General features: G+C 38.8%; 1 protein-coding gene across 3 annotated transcripts in view; it reads left to right on the forward strand.

Moving 5' to 3' along the window:
* The window catches only part of Nlrp9a (NLR family, pyrin domain containing 9A), a 39,126-nt gene that overhangs the window by 11,166 nt on the left and 5,773 nt on the right, over nt 1-22,187 (forward strand). The window contains exons 2-7 of one of the 3 annotated variants that reach the window (NM_001048219.2): nt 4,586-4,894; nt 11,042-12,623; nt 14,487-14,651; nt 16,258-16,422; nt 18,652-18,819; nt 21,645-21,815. In NM_001048219.2, coding sequence (NP_001041684.1) covers nt 4,624-4,894; nt 11,042-12,623; nt 14,487-14,651; nt 16,258-16,422; nt 18,652-18,819; nt 21,645-21,815 — 2,522 coding nt within the window. In that variant the 5' untranslated portion in view covers nt 4,586-4,623. The remainder of the gene's footprint in view (nt 1-4,585; nt 4,895-11,041; nt 12,624-14,486; nt 14,652-16,257; nt 16,423-18,651; nt 18,820-21,644; nt 21,816-22,187) is intronic. The other 2 variants (NM_001048220.2, NM_001302792.1) reach the window with 2 other exon arrangements.

A 22,187-nucleotide genomic window follows, 5' to 3' on the forward strand; every position in this document is an offset into this window, starting at 1 on the left:
CTAGCTGCATATGTATCAGAACATGGCCTAGTAGGCCATCATTGGGAAAAGAGGCCCCTTGGTTTTGCAAACTTTATATGCCTCAGTACAGGGGAATGCCAGGGCCAAGAAGTGGGAGTAGGTGGGTAGGGGAGTGGAGGGGGAAGGGTATGGGGGACATTTGGAATAGCATTGGAAATGTAAATGAAGAAAATACCTAATAAATAAAAAAATAAAAAATTTAGTCTCCTTATGAGAAAAAAAAAAGAAAGATTACTTTCTTGCTTTTTCTAGTGTGTAGTTCCCCTCCTTGTGTTGGAGTTCTCCCTTTATTATCATTTGAAGGGCCAGATTTCTGGAAAGATATTGGATAAATTTGGTTTTGTCATGGCATACTTTGGTATCTTTATTTATGGTAATTTAGAGATTTGCTGGATATAATAGCCTGGGCTGGCGTTTGTGTTCTCTTAGGGTCTATATGACATCTGTACAGGATCTTCTGGTTTTCACAGTCTCTGGTGAAAAGTCTGGTGTAATTCTAATAGATCTGCCTTTTTATGTTACTTGACATTTTTCCTTTACTGCTTTTAATAGTCTTACTTTTTTAGTGCATTTGGTGTTTTAATTAGTCTAAGACAGGAGGAATTTCTTTTCTAGTCCAAACTGTTTGGAGTTCTGTAGGCTTCTTGTATGTTCATGAGCATCTCTTTCTTTAGGTTAGGGAAGTTTTCGTCTATAATTTTGTTGAAGATATTTACTGGCCATTTAAGTTGGAAATCTTCATTCTCACCTAAACCTATTATCCTTAGGTTGGTCTTCTCATTGTGTCCTGGATTTCCTGGATGTTTTGAGTTAGGATCTTTTTGCATTTTGAATTTTCTTTGATTATTGTGTCAATATTTTCTATGGAGTTTTCTGCACCTCAGATTCTCTCTTCTATCTCTTGTATTCTGTTGGTGATGATTGCTTCTGTGGCTCCTGATTTCTTTCCTAGGTTTTCTATCTCCAGAGTTGTCTCCCTTTGTGGTTTCTTTATAATTTCTACTTCCATTTTTAGATCTTGGATAGTTTTGTTCAGTTCCTTCACCTGTTTGGTTGTGTTTTCCTGTAATTCTTTAAGGGAGTTACTTATGTCCTTCTTAAAATCCTCTACCAGTATCATGAGAGATGATTTTTAAGTCTGGATCTTGTTTTTCCAGTGTGTTGGGGTATCTAGGACTTGCTGTTGTGGGAGTACTGGGTTCTGATAATGCCAAGTAGTCTTGGTTTCTGTTGGCAAGATTCTTGAATTTGCCTTTTGCCATCTGGCAATCCCTTGTGTTAGATATTCTTGCTGTATCTGCCTGGAGCTTGTTCTTCCTATGAGTCTGTAAACTTGTGTCAGCACTCATAGGAGAGTACCTCTCTCCTGGCAAGACTAGTGCACAGAGGGCTTCAGAACAGCCCTGGTGCAGATGGAGGCAGTTAGGACCCTGTTCCAGCTGTTCTGCTGCTTCTGCAGTGTGTGCACTCCTGACTGGTCCCACCTTAGTGAGTCACTATAGAGAAAATGATGATATCCCCTCAAAAATCCCTTTCATAGTGGAGATTCAACTCAGCAACAGAAATTAATGAAATCATTTCATTTGTAGGATAGTGGATAGAACTGGTGATTGATACTAATCATATTGAGTCAGACCAAAAAAAGACAATATGACACATTTTTTCTAACTTTTGGAACATGGGATTCTTATATAGATGTTTAAATTATACAACACACACACACACTATATATATATATATATATATATATATATATATATATATATATATACACATATATATATGAATGATACTCTTTTTAGAATTTTATATAATATATGACAGAAAAGTAGAAGCAAATTATCTAGTGGAATGGAAGGGACTACCAGTAGGGAAAAGGAAGGAAACAGAAAATAAAGGAATGTTGGAAGGAGCAGGTTAAAGTACATTTTATGTTTATATGAAAATATATCCATAAAACTCACTGCATGCAAGAATATGTATCAGTTTTATGAAATGAAATGACTAGGTGTGAAGGCAAACAACCTTAATCCCAGCAAAGATTAGAAGTTAGGCAGTTGAAGCTCAGTTTGAAGTAATCTTGGTCTATATATCATGTTCCAGGCCAGGCAAGGCTACATAAGTGAGACCCTGTCTCAAATGATAAAACAAAGACAATTGGGTAAAAAGAAAGCCCTCAGGATTGAAAGTAGAATGTGAGCGTCTTATTTAACTAATAGGATTTCAGTTTTAGAAGATTAAAAAACTGTTATGCAGACAGATGTAGCAATAGTCTGTTGGCAATAGTCTGAACTGCATGATTATAGTGGCAGTATATAAGGACAGAATTGCCATCCAGGAAGGGCGAAATGATTGTGTTATCAGTCTTAGTCTGATTTTAGTTAGACTGGCTCTGTGGTAAATTCAGTTAACCAACTTGATTTTTTACATGTGTATTCATGGAACATCACTATGTATTGAATAGTTGCCATCCTAATCAGTTTTCTGAGTTCCATGTGATCCTTTTGAACATTTTGATACTCTGTTTGAATGGAACCTTATAGTGCAGTAATTCTCCATTTCTGGGCTGTCATCCCTTTGGGGTCTATTTCCAGTACCTACAGGGTGGCACACAACCAACTCTAACTTCAGTCTGAGGTGATCTGATGTCCTCATTTAGCCTCCACGTGTACTGCCCGCAAACAGTGCATAAACATACACACAAAGACCCCCCAAACAAACTTTCTTTTTTGCTTTATTTTTTTTAGATATTTTCTTTATTTACATTTCAAATTTTATCCCCTTTCCTTGTTTCCCCTCCGAAAACTCCCTATTCCCTCCCCCTGATCACTAACCCACCCACTCCCACTTCCCTGTCCTGGCATTCCCCTACACTGTGGCACTGAGCCTTCACAAGACCAAGGGCTCTCCTCTCATTGATGTCCCACAAGGCCATCCTCTGCTACATATGTGGCTGAAGCCTTGAGCCCATCCTTGTGTTCTCTTTGGTTGGTGGTTTAGTCCCAGGTAGCTCTGGGTATACTGGTTAGTTCATATTGTTGATCCTCCTATGGGGCTGTAAACCCCTCAGCTCCTTGAGTCCCTTTACTAGTTCCTCCATTGGGGACCATGTGCTCCATCCAATGGATGGCTGTGAGCATCTACTTCTCTGTTTTTCAGGCACTGGCAGAGCCTCTCAGGAGATAGCTATATCAGGCTCCTGTCAGCAAGCACTTGTTGGCATCCACAATAGTGTCTAGGTTTGGTGGTTGTATATGGGATGGATCTCCAGGTGGGAAAGTCTATGGATGGTCATTCCTTCATTCTCTGCTCCACACTTTGTCTCTGTAACTCCTTCTATGGTTATTTTGTTCCCCCTTCTAAGAAGGATCAAACTATCCATACTTTGGTCTTCCTTCTTCTTGAGTTTCCTTCCTGTGTTTTGCGAATTGTATTTTGGGTATACTGAGCTTCTGGGCTAATATCCACTTATCAGTAAGTACATATCGTGTGTGTTCTTTTGTGATTGGGTTACCTCACTTAGGATGATATTTTCTAGTTCCATCCATTGGCTAAGAATTTCATAAATTCATTGTTTTTAATTGCTGAGTAGTACTCCATTGTGTAAATGTATCACATTTTTTTTATCTACTCCTCTGTTGAAGGGTATCTGGGTTCTTTCAAGCTTCTGGCTATTATAAATAAGGCTACTATGAACATAGTGGATTATGTGTCCTAATTACATGTTGGAGCATCTTCTGGGTACATGCTCAGGAGGGGTATTCCAGAATCCTCCAATAATACTATGTCCAATTTTCTGAGGAACTCCCAAAGTGATTTCCAAAGTGGTTGTACCTGCTTGCAATCCCACCAGTAATGGAGGAGTGTTCCTCTTTCTCCACATCCTCTCCAGCATCTGCTGTCACTAAGTTTTTCTTCTTAGCCATCCTGACTGGTGTGAGGAGGAATCTCAGGGTTGTTTTGATTTGCATTTCTCTGATGACTAAGGATGTTGAACATTTTTTTCAGGTGCTTCTCAGCCATTTGGTATTCCTCAGTTGAGAATTCTCTGTTTAGCTCTGTACCCCATTTTGTAATAGGGTTATTTGGTTCTCAAGAGTCTACCTTCTTGAGTTCTTTGTATATTCTGAATATTAGCCTGTATCAGATGTAAGATTGGTAAAGATCTTTTCCTAATCTTTTTATCATTCACTGACTGTGGCCTTAGTATTAAGGTTTTTTGTTTTTGTTTTTGTTTTTGTTGGCTTTTTGAGACACTCTTGGTTTCTCCGTGTAGCACTGGCAGTCTTGGAACTCATTCTTTAGACCAGGCTGATCTCAAACTCAGAGTTCTTTCTGCCTCTGTCTATTTCCAAGGACTAGGATTAAAGGTGTTTGCCACTAATGTCTGGCCATTAATTTTAACAATGGATTTATATGAAATATAGTGAAATGGTGAAGTATGAATCCACATATATCTGAAGGAAGGAACACATGATATCAATAACTTTGACTCTTTTAAGTTGTTGAGACTGGACTCTCATGTCAAACCTCTTTGTATGTCACTTATTTCTTTGTTTTGAAGATTTATCAACCTCTAGATTCTGAGGTCACTGTCCCAAGATGATGGACTCATCTGGGTATGGCTTGCTGCAGTATTTGCAAAAGCTCAGTGATGAAGAGTTCCAGAGATTTAAAGAACATCTCAGGAAAGAGCCAGAGAAATTTAAACTTAAACCTATCTCCTGGACTAAGATCAAAAACACTTCCAAAGAAGACCTGGTAATGCAATTGTACACACATTATCCAGGAAAGGCATGGGATATGGTGTTGAGCCTGTTTCTACAGGTCAATCGGGAAGACCTCTCAACCATGGCTCAGACAGAAAGGAGAGGTAAGTATGGGGAGAAAGGGGACATATGAGGAAAGTTACCCAAGTAGGAGATTCTTTCTTAAAATATTACATCTCAACTGTAGTTTCCTCTCCCTGTCCCCTCTCTCCTCTCTTCCACATCCACTGCTCCTCCATTTACCTTCAGAAAAAGGAAGTCCTCCCAAGAATATCAACTAAACATGCCTAACAAGTTACAATAAGACTAGGCACAAACCCTCATATTGAACTGGAAGAGGCAAGCAAGCAAGAGACAAAGTGTCCCAAGAGCATGTAAAGTCAGACACCCCCATGCTCACTCTTAGGGGTCTCACTAAAACACCAAGCTAACACCCATAATGTGAAAGTGATGTCAGTGTTGAGTTGTCCAATCGTTGAGAAAGGTTGGAGAGAGCAATGAGTACTATGTACAGACCATCCTTTAAATGGGGTCAGGGAGATTGTCCTAATGCACATGACTATTACCAAGAAAAGAAAATGTAGGATCCATTGAAACTAGTAAGGCAGATGCTAATATTAATATTGTTTTCCTTAACTAGCCAAGAAATTGTTCATTTATTTGCTTTTTAAACAATACCATTCAAAACAACAAATGGGCATTCCTCCCCCTTCCTCCTCCTTTCTCTCCCTAACCCCTCCCCCCATCACCTCTTTTGTTTGTTCTTTATATTGTTGAAAATATTTCACTATGTATCTCAGGATGCCTTCAAAGTTACTATGTAGACTAGACTTGTCTTGAACTCATGGTTTTCTCCTTTAACTTCCTGAGTTCTGTGTTCTCAGGTACCCAGTGCTAGACTCAGCTGCAGTGGAGTTCTGTCATGTGCTTACTTATCCTGTTACCAGACATGTGCTATGACTGAATAGGCCTTCATCTCCTTGCACATAGACCTTACCTTTGGTCTGAATTTCTCAATACAGTAAAGGAAGACTTCAAATTTGCAACCTTAGACTATCTCAAGGTGTAGAGCATACCAAAAGTCTTCTGGGGGGAATATTTTACCAATAAATCACCTCACATTTTAGAGGTGTTAAAATGATTTTCCTGTCCCAGTTTTTCTGTTCTTCATATACACTTCGACACCATTATGATTTAACTGATGCTGTATATGTCAGAAGCATCCATCCAAAATCTTCAGCCAAACCACATGTTTGTGTTGGCTGGTTCTTAGTTATGTGCTTTGTTGTCTAGTCAGCAGCGCCAACATGATTGTCTCTATATCTGTTTCCTCATGGAGATAAGATTATCAATTATTTGGCAATGATCATATAGACATATACATATAAGATATTGAGAATAACTGGATGTGGTCATTGTTTAATTTACTTTTCTTTTGCTGCAATAAAACACCATGACCAAAAGCAACTCATATAAGAATCAATTTTGGCTTATCATTCCAAAGTAATAGAGTCCATTATGGAAAGAGGTATCATAATACACAGGCATGGTGATAGGAACAGGAAGATAAGATCACACCTCAACTGTAAGCATGACTCAGAGAGAGTGAACTGAAAGTGATGTGAGGCTATAAATGTTTAATTCCTGCCCCAAGCCACACCCTTGTCCAGAAAGGCCACACCTCTTAAACACTCCGAAACATCCCATCAACTGGGGGACAATTTTTCAAATACTCCAGACAATAGGGTACAATTTTTTATCTGTTAGTTCATTTTTATTATTCACTTCAAATCCCACTCACTGCTCCCATCCTCTCACCTCCTACCATAATCCTTCCACTATCCCTCTTGCCTTCTCCACTGGGAGGATGGAGCCCCGTGGAATTTCCTCTGGCACATCAAGTCTCTCTGAGTCTAGATGCATCCTCTCCCACTGAGGCTAGACCAGGCAGCCTAGCTAGAAGAAGATGTCCCATGGACAGGCAACAGGTTTTTTTGGATAGCTCCCATTCCAGTTGTTTGGGACTCACATGAAGACCAAACTGCATATCTGCTACATATATCCATGGAGGTCTAGGTCCAGCCTGTGTGTGAAATTTGGCTGCTGGTTTTAGTCCAGATTAGTTGACTCTATTGTTCTTCCTGTGGAGTTCCTATCCTGTTTAGGCCCACAATCCTTCCCACTACTCTTCCATAAGAGTCCCCAAGCTCCATCCACTGTGCATGCTTGCATCTGTCTAAGTCAGCTGGTGGGTAGAGTTTCTCAGGAGAAAGCCAGACTAGACTCCTGTATCCTGCACTAGACAACCATAATAATCTTTTCATCCAGTAACAAGCCTTCCCAGCCATAGCAATACCAGTGTTTCGGGATGTGCAACCATAACAGAGTATCATTAATACTGTCAGGGATTGATGCTTTCCCATGGGATTGTTCTCAAGTTGGGGTGGTTATTCAGTCTCTGCTCCATCTTTGTCCCTGTAGTTGCTGTCCAAACCACCACAGCTATGCCATTCTAGCTCCTGCTAGTGCTTCTTGAATATATAGCTAGTTTGAGGTCATGAGCATTCAGGGCTACAAAAGACTCTGTCTCTAAAAACATAAAAGAAAATAACTAGATTAAAGCAGGACAAATTCTAGCTAATATCAGCTTAAGGTTTTGTTCTCTTTAGGCTACTATACTAGGCATACTTATAGGATGGGAGACACTTACTGGGCCATGGAGCTGGAGCCATTCTTACAAACTTGATAAAACTTTTTTTGTGTTACTTGGCTACACATAGGGATATAATGATATTCTTTTAATAACCATTAAATTGATTGAATATTTACACCAGCTTCATTTTTTTAAGATATCAAATTAAACACACAGCGAGTACCACTCAATTAAAAAAGCTGGGGTTTATAACCTCAGAGCCATGACAACATGAACCATGTAGTAGAAGCTAATAGGATGACTGAGTTAAGGGTCTATCCTCTGTGGACCTGTGCAATCTTTTTCATCCAATAACAAGACTTCCTAGCCATAGCAATATCAGTGTTTCAGGATATACAATTGTGTTCTTGGAAGTTGTCTTGACTGTTGACAGGCATTATTGGTTTGGGTATTAGCCTGTACCAGATGACAGATTTGCCCCTCTTAGTGACAAATTTTAAAATACAGATGCCATTGTATATTTATTTGCTTAGAGGCACAGAGGCACAGAGTAAAACAACAAACACAGAGGGCACAGAAAAAATTCTTAAATTAATCACTTAAGGTTTTTTATTCTTTTTTATTAGATATTTTCTTTATCTACATTTCAAATGCTATCCCAAAAGTTCCCTTAACAACCCCCCCCCGCCCTGCTCCCCTACCCACCCACTCCCACTTCTTGGCCCTGCCATTCCCCTGTACTGGGGCATATAAAATTTGCAATACCAAGGGGCCTCTCTTCCCAATTATGGCCGACTAGGCCAGCTTCTGATACATATGCAGCTAGAGACACAAGCTCTGGGGGTACTGGTTAATTCATATTGTTGTTCCACCTTTAGGGTTGCAGACTCCTTCAGCTCCTTGAGTGCTTTCTCTAGCTTCTACATTTGGGGCCCTGTGTTCCATCCAATAACTGACTGTAAGCACCTACTTCTGTATTTGCCAAGCATTGGCATAGCCTCATATGAAACATTCTTTATCTACATTTCAAATGCTATCCCAAAAGTTCCCTTAACACCCCCCCGCCCTGCTCCCCTACCCACCCACTCCCACTTCTTGGCCCTGCCATTCCCCTGTACTGGGGCATATAAAATTTGCAATACCAAGGGGCCTCTCTTCCCAATTATGGCCGACTAGGCCAGCTTCTGATACATATGCAGCTAGAGACACAAGCTCTGGGGGTACTGGTTAATTCATATTGTTGTTCCACCTTTAGGGTTGCAGACTCCTTCAGCTCCTTGAGTGCTTTCTCTAGCTTCTACATTTGGGGCCCTGTGTTCCATCCAATAGCTGACTGTAAGCACCTACTTCTGTATTTGCCAAGCACTGGCATAGCCTCATATGAAACAGCTATATCAGGGTCACTTCATCAAAATCTTGCTGGAATATGCAGTAGTGTCTGAGTTTGGTGGCTGATTACAGGATGGATCCCCGGGTTTTATATAATAGAAATAACCTAGGCCTTATGGTTTCAAATTAAGCAGTGAAACTTAACCCAGTCATATTTATTCATCTAGCCAAATTTACTGTCATATAAATCCTTAACATATAATTTTCATAGTATTATTATTTTAGGTTTATTTCTAATTGTATTTATGTGTGTGCATCAACATGTGGATGTGTGTCATGAGTGTAGGTTTTGGCAGTAAGGGGCATCAGAACCCCTGGAGTTTCAGTTGCAGGAATTTGTAAACCACTTTATATTGGTACCCAAACTGAATTCAGATCCTCTGAAAAAGCAGTATGCACTTGTAACCTATGAGCTGCTACTCCAACCCATATTTATATATTTAAATATTAGTGTGGGTATACAATTGAGTACATGTGGAGATGAGAGGACAAATTGTTGGAGTTGCATGTCTGTCTAGTGTGCCCCATCCATTAAGACATATTGGCAGCCCAACACTCAACATTTTCTAATGTGTAAATATAGGAAACTTTTTTTTCCAAAATAAAATAAAAATGTAATAGATTTAAATTTCCATACAAATACCATTTTCTGTTTTAAAAATATATCTTTTATTATATGAACATTTTGCTTACACATATGAACATGCACCACATGCAGGCAATGCCTGGGTGGCCAGAGAGGGCTGGAATCACTGGAGCTGAAATTAACAGATAGTTGTCAGTGGCTTTGTCAGGGCTGGTAAATGAACCCAGATTTCCCAGAACAACAGTTTCTAACTTACTGAACATCTCTAATGTACTAACTAATTACTAACACAAGTCCAAGTAAATCTCTGGGTAGACAATAGGCTCTTGCCTTTGGGAAACCTGATACCAGAAAAAAACCTAACAAGAAAATATCTAAGTCTGGTATTGATCATGCTCTAGCTGCCTGGTACCTACCTCCATGAATAACCAGAGAAACATTTTCTCTTAATCTCATTTGTTTGAGGACATTTATCTAGATACATGCATCATATTTAAAACTATGATATGCATATGATTTAACCCAGACCAACCAGACACCCTGATCAGGATTGTTACCCATAGACTTGAAATCTCATAACCCCAAAATTTGTTTAACTATCTTGTTACCTGAAGCAAATCTTGCTTTGACTAAACATAAAATTATAAACATGTTTATAAAATTGAAAAAAAGTAAATAGAATGATTCTTAAATGACTTGCTGAAGATAGGAAAGTTTTAGACTAAATAGCAACAATCTCAGTTCTACTTCATAAAATTGTGTACAAATGAAGTACTTATGGATTTTCTCCTGGGGAGACACCAAGATCTTTGTAAATTTGAAAAGCAATAAATACCTGAAATTCATGCTTTACGGTAGCTGCTTTTCAAAGGTGAGTTACAAATTTGGTCACACTTTAAAGGCAATACATAAAATATATTATAACCCTGTGTATGGGGAAAACAACTGAGAGTCTACAGTTTGGAGCCCATGTTGGGCTATCAAGATGATACTGACTAGCTGAGTTCTGTTTCTTTGTGAATTAAAGCATGTACAGGCAGCGCGAGTCCTAGGGAACATGAAATCAAAATTTATTGACATTGTAGAGATTTCAGTTAGAGAAGGAGCCCTCTATATGGGAGACAATTGACTCTACATGGGGTTTCAGGATTTTCTTTGTTTTAAATGTCCCTGCCTTATGAAGACTTTCTCTATTGGCCCTAAAATAGTAATATGCCACATCTAGCACTGGGATTTGAGGCCCTGCTTCTGTTCACAAGCATGGAAACAGTTGTATGCAATAGTGCTTTCTATTTAGAGGTGTGGGTATAGAAAGAACTTGTTGGGTGGTTGGGATTAGGGTGGGGCCCTAATCATTCTGTTCTTAGTGCAATGGAAAAGAAAAGCCCTACACCAGGTTCATGTGAATGGAAATGGGAAGTTATTCTCAATTCAGAACCCATGGTCTCACTGGTCATACAAACGTGTTATGTAGATCAATCATTAGACGTGTATTTAAGAAATACTGTAAACGAGGAAAATACCTAATTAAAAAAAAGATATTTTAAAAAAAAGAAATACTGTGATTCATTCCTAGGAGTATTCTATTCCTAACTGCCCTTTATTCTGATTTTTCAAATCCAGATAAACAAACTAAATACAAAGAGTTTATGAAGAATACATTTCAGCACATATGGACAATGGAGACCAACACTTATATACCTGATAGAAGCTACCACGAATTTATAGAAGTCCAGTACAGAGCATTGCAGGACATATTTGATTGTGAGTCAGAGCCAGTCACTGTAGTTGTATCAGGTTCTAGAGGAGGAGGTAAAACTACTTTCTTAAGAAAAGCAATGTTGGATTGGGCATCAAGAAATTTACTGCAGAACCGATTTCAATATGTTTTCTACTTCTCCGTCTTCTCACTTAACAATATCACAGAGTTAAGCTTAGCTGAGCTTATCTCAAGTACGTTGCCTGAATCTTCAGAGACAGTGGATGATATTTTATCTGATCCAAAAAGAATCTTGTTTATCCTGGATGGATTTGATTACCTGAAATTTGACTTGGAACTCAGGACAAACCTGTGCAATGACTGGAGGAAGAAGCTGCCAATACAAATTGTCTTGAGTAGTTTGCTACAGAAAATAATGCTCCCAGAATGTTCTCTGCTCCTTGAATTGGGAAATGCAAGTCTTTCAAACATTATTCCTTTGCTGCAATATCCAAGGGAGATAATTATGTCAGGATTCTCTGAACAAACTATAGAAATCTACTGTGTGTCTTTCTTTAATACCCAGACAGGTGTAGAAATCTTTAAGAATTTAAAGAGCATTAAACCATTGTTCAATTTATGCCGCTGTCCTCATCTATGCTGGATGATCTGTAGTACTATAAAGTGGCAGTATGAGAGGAGAGAGGTAGCAAGTCGTTTTGGTCGAACATTAGGACTCCTCTACACAATATTTATGGTTAGCGCATTTAAATCAACATATGCCAGGAATCCATCTAAACAGAACAGGGCCCGTATAAGGACCCTATGCACCTTGGCTGTAGAGGGAATGTGGAAACAGGTATATGTGTTTGACTCTGATGACCTCAGGAGGAATGGGATATCTGAATCAGATAAGAAAGTGTGGCTGAGAATGAAATTTCTCCAGAATCAAGGTAGCAACATTGTATTTTATCATTCTACACTACAGTGGTACTTTGCTGTGCTGTTCTATTTTCTCCAATACAAAGACACACGTCACCCAGTTATTGGAAACCTCGCTCAACTCCTAGGAGAAATCTATGCTCATAAACAGAACCAATGGTTCCACACACGGATATTATTGTTTGGAATGGCCACTGAGCAAGTTAACTCCTTGCTTGAACCATGCTTTGGCTGTATATCATCCAAGGAGGTAAGACAGGAAATCATCAGATACATCAAAAGTCTCAGTCAACAAGAATGCAATGAAAAACTGGTGGTGCATCCCCAGAATTTGTTTTTCTGTATACTTGACAACCAGGAGGAAAGATTTGTAAGACAATTGATGGATCGATTTGAAGAAATGACTGTTGATATTAGTGATGTTGATGATATGTCAGCAACTCCATATTGTCTGCATAGAGCCCCAAAAGTGAAAAACCTTCACCTGCATATACAAAAGAGAGTTTTTTTAGAAATCCATGATCCAGAATATGGTGACTTAGAACTCTTTAAACTCGACCAAAAGTGAGTATGTCTCTAAGCCTTGTCTACTGTTCTTCACTCATGCCTTATTATCCATAGCAATATTTTATAGATGTGTCCATGCTGTATCCAAGAAAATTCATGATGAAACCAGAGGAAGATATGGGGTGTCTTTTTCTTTGTTCTCTGCCTTAATCCGTTAGGATAGACTCTCACCATCTTGACAAGGCAAACTGACCAGTAAGATACCTGTTTCCATCTTCTAAAGCTGGTCCAACAGCCTCAAGCAACCATGTTGACATTTTTAAGTTAGTACTATGGATCTGAACTTAGATTCTCATGCTTGCACAGAAAATATTCTTTCCCATTCTACCCTCTCTCCAGCATGGTAAAGCTCTTACTTGTCTATGCTTGATTGTTTAGATGGTATAGTCAGAAAGGCTTCCTATTGAGACTTCATACTGCTGTTTGAAGTGGTGTGGCCCTGAAAAACCACGGCTTGAGTTCCTCCATTTATACAAAGAAGAAATTTGTCATAGGGCCAGTGTGAGGTGAAAATGTAAGCATCTCCATTGCAGTGCTTGAAACTTTTCCTTCATCCATTGTGTTTAGAGTGTCATGGCAAATATGTTGGAGAGAATTTGGGAATGTGCATCTGTTTTAAGGTGCTGCTCGTACTACATGGTATTAGTTGACATGTCTCACATTGAATTTAATCTGCTAGCTCATACTTGATCAAAGTATGTGAATCTTTTACTCAACATAGGTTGCAGTTCCATCAGGAGTTCCAAATATCTATACTAATTCACATAAAAATTACATTTACTCACTAAAAGAGGAGGCACTTGAGAACCTAATAAATTTAGATGCCTTGAGCAGTGAATCATAGATAGTAATAGTGAATCCCTAGCAGAGATTTAATTCTAGTTTATCTCATTTCAAGCCACCTCTCTTTATTATAATTTTTATTTAGTGCATTGATGTGAAGTTTTATTCCTATAGAGAGAGAGCATTCACGTTAGCCTCACTTTCTATTCAGTTCTGTTTCCCTTCTACCTCATCACCTGACTTCTTAACACGTTCCTTTCTCACATTGACATCTTTTTTGTTTTGTCAGCTATGGAGTTTAGGGTTAAACTAAGTGAGTCTATGGGTTTAAAACAGTGTGTTAGACAATGGTGGGCTCACTTGTTGGTGTAACACAAAAGGTGACTCCTCTTCTCCAGAAGCCAACAGTTCAGCTGGGAGAAGTTGATCTGTGTGACCCTCTCCCCACCTTATATTGACTGGTATGAGACATGGTCTTTTGCAGGCCAATTAAGGCATCCATAGCTGCTGTGGACCAAGACTGCAATGTCTATACAATGCTCAGATGGCATTTTGCATCACAGTGCTCTCTCTCTTCCCTCCCTGCTTTCCTCTCCTTTCATTTGCTTTCCCTGTATCTCCTCCCATTGCCTCTTCTTCCCTCCTCTCCTCTCTACTCTACTCTACTCTCCTTTTTTGAAGAAGATTTATTTATTTTATTTAAATATGATGAGTGTTTTCCTGCATATATATTTATGTACCATGTGAGTACAGTGTCTTTGGAGCTCAGAAGAGATCATTAGATTTTCTGTAACTGAAGTCACAAATGGTTGTGTGCTTCTACATGGATTCTTGGAATCAAACTTGGGTCCTATTCAAGAGCATGAAATGGTCTTAAACTTTTAGGCATTTCCTGCCCTAGAGACACTTTCTTAATCACTGTGCTATGTGGACCCACTTTGCCTGTATGATTTTTTTCCAGTGTCAAGGGTAACTGCCAGTTTTGAGAAGGGGTTGAGAGTGATGTGCCTATTTTAGGAATATCTTTAGGAATTGAATTTAGCCTTTATAGAATAACATTGTGTTATCTCATTACAGACTTTTAGCCAAGCATTGGACTACGTTATGCACTTTTCTCTGTAACTTACATGTGTTGGATCTGGACAGCTGTCATTTCAATGAAAAAGCCATAGAGGTTCTCTGTAATTGTTTGCCTCTAACTTCTTTAGTACCTCTGACTGGTTTTAAGCTCCACAGATTGTTGTAAGTTTGATAGCCACCCATTTTTAAGTAGATAGAAGAAATTCCCTCTCTTCCTTGTGAAGAATACTAATACATAAATAAATGCAGAACTAAAATCAAAAGTAGTAAATATAATAGTACCAAGGGTCACATATTTGAAAGTTTGTGTCACACACACATACATCTGATTTATATATAGTTTTTTAAATGCCTGTACATTGTGTGTGTGTGTGTGTGTGTGTGTGTGTGTGTGTGTGTGTATACACTAAGGTAATACTAGGCAGGTATTGACTATGTTATAGGGACTACAATGAATGTTAGCTAAACGTCTATTTTTATTTATTTTAAATGTGAATATGTATGTTTGCATCTGAATTGGGTTCTCTGGAATTAGAGGAATAAACAGTTGTGAGCTTCCCAACAATGGGTTCTGGGAACTGAACTCTAGTTCTCTGCAAGAACAATATGGGCTCTTAACCACTAAGCCATTTGTCCAGCCCAGTGTTACTTAATCTTCATGATGACATATATTCGTTATCATGAGGAAACATGCCCTGGCCTAAGTTTGGCTACATTTTTCCCACCTTGAAAGGGAATAAATACAAAGATAAAAAAATTACATCTAATTTTCTTAAATTCTGGAATCCATTCTATAATAGTGATGCCTTAAAAATTAATACTTAATAATCCCAGGGGTGGTGGCAAATCCTTTAATTCTAGTACTAGGGAGGCAGATAGATCTCTGAGTTTGAACTCAGCCTGGTCTACAGAGGGAGTTTCAGGACAACCAGGGTTTTAAAGTGAAACCTCTCAAATAAGAGAGAGAGAGAGAGAGAGAGAGAGAGAGAGAGAGAGAGAGAGAGAGAGAGAGAGGGAGAGAAAGGGAAAACTAGTACTTAAAGAGAAATGGGCCATTCTTTTGGGATATATGGCTGGGAATATTAATACAAACTTAAGTATTTGTATTTTATATACAATATAATTCTGCTTTGTTTTCTGTTTCTATGATAAACACCGTGATAAATGGCAGTCTTGGGGAGAATAATGCTTATTTTTTTAACACTCCTTTGTCATAAATTATCACCAAGGGCAGTCAGGACAGGACCTTGAAAGCAAGAACTGAAGCAGAGATCAGAAAAGAATGCTGTTTTCTGGCTTGACTTCCCATGACCTGCCCCCACAACCTTTCTTATTCATATTAGACTTAATTTCCCAGGGGTAATGCCCCTCACAACTATGTACTACCCTGATTACTGATCAATGACATGCTCCACAGACATGCCAATCTGATGGAGGCAATTGTTCCATTCAGGTTCCCTTTACCAAAATAATACGAGATGGCAACCATATTTAGCTGTGACAAGGCAATGTAGAGCTTAATATGAAGATAACCATGAGTCTCCTTATAATATTCTAGGTGTTACACAGATGTAGGTGGGTGAGGGAAGTGGAATAAATGGAAAGATCTGAGTAGCTTGAGCCTTAGTGATTGTCTGGTATCTGGAGAGAACCAGGATGCCCAAAACCCACATGGTGTAAAACAAAGCCTGGGAAAGGATTATGTAAGTTGCTCTGCCATGGACCCACACATCTTGGTATAATATGACAATTGGTCTTTATCCTGCAGGTGTTCCTTCACGACTAACTTTGGAGATGGTTTATTATTTTGCACATTTCTTCACCTACCTCACCTGAAATACATGAACCTGTATGGCACTAATCTCTCTAATGATGCAGTTGAGAGGCTGTGCTCAGCTCTGAAATTTTCAACATGTGGAGTGGAGGAGCTGTTGTAAGTGAATTCATTTTCCACACTCAGTAGTTTCCTTATAATGATCTTGAAAAATCACTTTGAAGGCTTAACTTTGAAAGTTTTTTTTAGCACATGTTGTACAAATTAAGTTTCACTTTGACTATTTCATCTTCTCTGTTTGCATACATGCATGTGTGCATGCATTTACCTGTACAAAGGTGCCTTCAAAAGCCAGCAAAAGGCATTAGGTCTCCTGAAGATGGAATTATATACAATTATAAACTATCTTGTGTTGGTGCCTAGAATTGAACTCTAGTTCTGTGTTGAAGCAGCAAGTGATAACTGCTGATCTATATCTCCAGCTTCCCCATTAGGACATTTCTCAGCCATGTTTATAATACATTCCTGCAAATTCATTTATATTGTGTTGGTTCCCATTTCCTTCTAAAATTTCTCCCTTTTTGATGGCTTATTTTTCCTAATGGCTTGAATACCAACATAATAGCATATATGGATCTTATTCTATTTATTTACTTAGTGTGTGAGACAGTATCCTCATAGAAATCAGAGGTCAACATGTAGGGGTGCTTGATAAAAGCTTATCAGCATAGAAACAATTGATTAATAAAACTTTCACATGGCCCTTGATGGGAGACTAGAGAAGAAAGATAAGAGGTAGCTATGTAACTGGACTATGTGGAAATAGTGTGAGACACTTGTAAGTGACATGATAAGTCAGATGTGTGTTTAACACCATTAACATTTGTGATACAGTGGCTTATGTTAGGCAATATGTAGTTTGGACTTTTCTTCCAGCTGTGTAAAGGAATTATAAACCTTTGTATTTTCATGAGTGCTTAGTGATGGTAGCAGAAATATTTCCTCTATTTGGACTATTGTCTTGATTCCAGACATGAAGGTTCCTACATTTTCCAGGTGATGGGATCAATTATAATTCTAATAAGGTGATCTTTGGTGGGCTACTTCATAGTGACCAGTTCCCACAAGGACAGAGCTGGCACCATGTCCTATAACTATCATTCTCATAGCCTGTCCTCCATGAGAAGTTCAGTTTCAAGTGATCCAATCATGCTTATATGGTAAAGCATCCATTAATCAATTACCCAAACTTCAGAGTTTTTATCCTTCTTAGCATTAACTGTCAACTTGGCCTGAAGAAGACTCTTGGTTTAGTAATTGCCTATCAAGATGGAACGATGGGAATGTTGGTATGGGATTAGTTGACATAAGAGGGTCCAGTCTACTATGTCTAGACATGGTTAGCTGAGCAGGTGGTCCTAATTCTAATTAGTCTAGCTAGCTAATCACAAACCAGCAAACAGATCCTTCATAATTCTTGAATACAGATTTCTGTGCTTATTTTCTCAATGATGCTATGACCTGGAAGTATAAGCCCAAACATCTCCTGTTGGCTTTGGTGAGAGTATTCTATCATGGTGATATAATGAAATTAGAGCAGTATTCTAACTTGGGAAGTATACCCTTGTGGAGCACACTCCATTCAGAGGCAAAGGTTCTTGTACTTGGGATACTTCTAGAGATTTTCTATGCACATGTTCTCTCTGAGTGTTTCTATTATCCTTATCATATCTTTTGAATATACTAAACTGGCATGTGAGACAATAACCTTTAAGCTTCATGACATCCTCAGAAAGCTAAACACAATGAGAAGGATGTAAGAATGTCAACCTGTAGCTGGCTGATCAGAACCACAGGTTAGAAACAATGGGCTTTATAACTGATACCTGAAATCTAGAAGAGAGGGTAACTGTGATAGACCTGAGAAGTGAGTGACTGTGTGTGTGTGTGTGTGTGTGTGTGTGTGTGTGTGTGTGTGTGTGTGTATAAGTGTTAAGGGTAATCAGACTTATAGGGTTGCAGATCATATATTAGTTATGAGGTCTATATGTGCATTAAAGACATGGCTTCTGTCTACTACATTCCAGGAACACTATATCTCTTTCTGTTGAGTGTTGTGACAACCAATATCACCAAACATTTTCAAATGGATCTTAGAAAGTAAAAATCACCCATAACAAAAAACTACTGTCTTGGGCTTATTCCCAATCAGTAGAACTCTATAAATTCACTATGATAGCTAAGCAATTATGCTTATAAATTAAATAAGCCTATAATATAGATATGGGCTGGTATTAGAATCTGGGGCATTTGTCTAAGCAATACACAGTCTTACATAGATCACCTAAAGATTTTATTCCTAACCTGTGACATGTTTCTCACATGTAGGTTGGGAAAATGTGACATATCAAGTGAGGCTTGTGGCATAATTGCAGCTTCCCTTATCAATTCTGAGGTGAAACATCTCTCATTGGTTGAAAATCCCTTGAAGAACAAAGGAGTGATGTCACTGTGTGAAATGCTGAAGGATCCAAGCTGTGTCCTGGAATCACTGATGTGAGTTATTCTAGGAGAGCATGCCCTGGAGGTGTTGCAGAATGCTACACATTGGTCTGAGGATCATAAAGGTGATCACACACTCATTAAGTAATATATGAGAGCTTGTGGTATGTCATTATACTCAGTCACTTTCTATGCCTCAGATGCCATACCAGTAAGTGGAGCAAATGCAAGCAGAGATACCATGAAACTGAGTTCACACAAGCCAAGGCTACTTCTGAAACTTCCTTTACATAATTTTAGCTTAATGAATGTAATTATCATGAATAAAGATGAGGCATCTGGAAAGAGATTGTTTACTAGGCCAGAGGAGAATGTACATAAAAAAAAAACTTGATTACTTTCCAAGGCATAATTTCCTACATCCTACCTAAGTCACTATAAGCTGTCTCATGCCATCAGGTTGAGGTTGATTTCTCATGGTAGAAGACTGCCAGACTACTGTACTATGGAAGCCATACTGGATAACTTTCTATTCCATCAAAGACCTTAAGATGGAGAATGTGCTCAAAGGCACCTTGGTTTGTGGAAGAGGAAGAGTCTAGAGACACACATTATTATGTGCTGTGTGATCATGTATTCATGCAGTAATACATACCTGTGGGGCTTACAGATATGAACAATAATATAAAATTAGGAATATTGAATATTGATTATTATAGAGATACCTGTTTATCAAAGAAAACTAGTTCAAATTAAGCATCCCTTATGTGGACTGCTTATGAAGAGACCAGAAGTGTTTAAATATCTTTTGAAATATTTGCATATTATTAGTCTGGGTAATTTTCACCAAGTTCAACCCTGAAATTTATTAACATGCTGTATAATATTGGCACACATGGCTTGGGGGCAGTTTTACACATTATTTTCAGTGCCTTTGTGTTTGATATGAGCTGTATACATGAGAACAGTTGTGGAATTTTCTTATTGTGGTATCGTAGGATTTTGAAAACCTTTTGTATTTTGGAACATCACGTACTTCCATTTTTATTAAGGGATGCTTAATATGAAAGAAAATAAATGTTTAAAAACCTATTAATTTTATGTGTATGCATGTGTGTGCTTGCATACGTTTATGTGTATGCATAAGTTGTATGTGCATGAGGTCATAGGAGGTCATTAATCCCTTGTCACTGTAGTCATAGGAGGTTATGAGCCCCATATAAGTGCTGTGCGGGTGCTTGGAACTGAATCCCAGTCCTTTGCAAGATCAGAAAGTGATTATAATTGTTGAACCATCTCTCCAGTTCTGAAATGATGTTTGTAAAAGAAAGGGAGAAAAATGCACTATAAAAAAAATTGAAGGATGCTTCAAAGGAGAGAAAAAATTACATTAGAAGACAAAAGTATTTGGTTATTTAATTACCATCTGATATTATATAGTAGATTAAATTAAATTATACTTGGTAAGTAGTAATTATAAAGAGCTACATTGATCATGAGTTGCCTTAAATATTAGTCTTTAAAATACTAGTCTTTAACCCATACAAGTAACGGGATTAGGAAAACTATTTAAAATAATAGGATTTGGCTGGAGTAAGAGCTAAGTTGGTAAAAGCACTTGGCCACTCAAACCTAAATTTGATCACCAGAACACATGTGAAAAATCCAGGGCTAGTGACACACTGAGGAACTGGAGGCAGCAGGATGGATCCCTGGGGCTCGCTGGACAACCAGCTAAGTCTAATAAATGAGTTGCAGGCCAGTGAGAGACGCTATCTCAAAGGGGATTCCTTCTGTTCCTGAGTATGTCATCTGAGCTAACCTCTGAGCTGCCTCTGGTCTCCACATTCATATGTACAGAAACAGACAGATGGACAGGCAGGCAGGCTGGCAGACACGCATGCGCATGAACGCACACATACACACACACACACACACACACACAGACAACAAAAAGAAATAATAAAAAGAAACCTTAATAGAGTCACTAGAACAGGATTCTGCATAGATGATAAATTTCTGATATGGGTGGAAATGTTAGTTAATTTACTGTTCTACAAGTAAGTTGTCAAGTAAATCAACAGTCAAGTTTAGCAATCTGTGGTAATCTAGTTTTTCAAAATGTTTGAAAATGTTTCTATCGCTTATTTGAGAGAGAGAAAGAGAGAACTTATGAACATATAGAGGACAGAAGACAATTTTGTGGGAGTTGGTTATTTGCTTCCATCCTGTGTGAATTAACTCAGGTCCTTGTGGACACCAGCCTGAGAGGAGAAATGGGGCAGAGGTGGAGATCACAGTTCAGACGGCCATGAATATGGACAGCATGATATGCAGAGACTGCTTGAGCAAGACAAGTCTAGTATATTGTTTCAGGGATAGGGCATAGAAGGGATTTTTAGGGGTACAGGTTGAAAGCACTAATTGGTCATGCCATCAAAGGAGCAGTCTGGGCTGATTGGTTATCGTACAGGGCCTAGGTGGGAAGCCAGAGTGGGATGGATGCACTGAGTTATACACCTTTGCAGAGAGCTCTCTGTACAATATCACTTTTTAGACAATGGCACAGGAGGCCAGCCACCTGTGTTTAGGGACACTCTCCAGAATAAGATAGGTAGGGAGAGGGAAGCCCCAATGAGAAAGGGAATCCCTGATTTGGTGCCAAGCTCTGAAAGCCACCAATTCCTGGAGAACTGCTACCTTATAGCAAGGTTTCCCAGAAGGTCCTCAGACTTGGTAGCAAGGGTATTTAGCTAACTCACCAGACCATATCAATTTTTTTCATGCAAAGTAGAAATTCAGTATAGGAAAAACATGAAAGTCTGAGGAAGCATGTGTTTCAACAGTAAGTAAGTTGCTGACATGTGGTCTTCTTTCAGGTTGTCTTACTGCTGTCTCACATTCATTGCCTGTGGACATCTCTATGAAGCTCTTTTGAGCAATGAACACCTCTCTCTGCTTGATCTGGGGTCAAATTTCCTGGAAGACACTGGAGTGAACCTTCTGTGTGAAGCTTTGAAAGATCCAAACTGCACCCTCAAGGAGTTATGGTAGGACTGTGTTTTCATTCATTGCTCGGAGTGCTATTTCAGATGTTGGCATTTAGAAAATAGGAGGATAGCATTGTCTGAATGTCATTGTCACTTCAGAAATTGTCTTAGGCCTGCCACCCATAATACCTATCTTAAGATATGGAGTCCGTCGTCATTGGGTTATGAGGATGAGTCCCCAGAGACTACTGCTTGATCACATGGTAAAACATTTACACTCTATCAAGGCTTGAGAGATGACTCAGTGGTTGAGAGCACTTGTTAATGAGTCATAAGGACCAGACTCTGCATTCCAGCACCCATGTTTGATAGTTCACAATCACCTGTAACTACAGCATCAAGGGAACCAATGTCCTTTACTGGCCTCCATGG

The sequence above is a fragment of the Mus musculus genome, chromosome 7 (assembly GCF_000001635.26).
Source record: "Mus musculus strain C57BL/6J chromosome 7, GRCm38.p6 C57BL/6J".
Taxonomy (NCBI): Eukaryota; Metazoa; Chordata; class Mammalia; order Rodentia; family Muridae; genus Mus; species Mus musculus.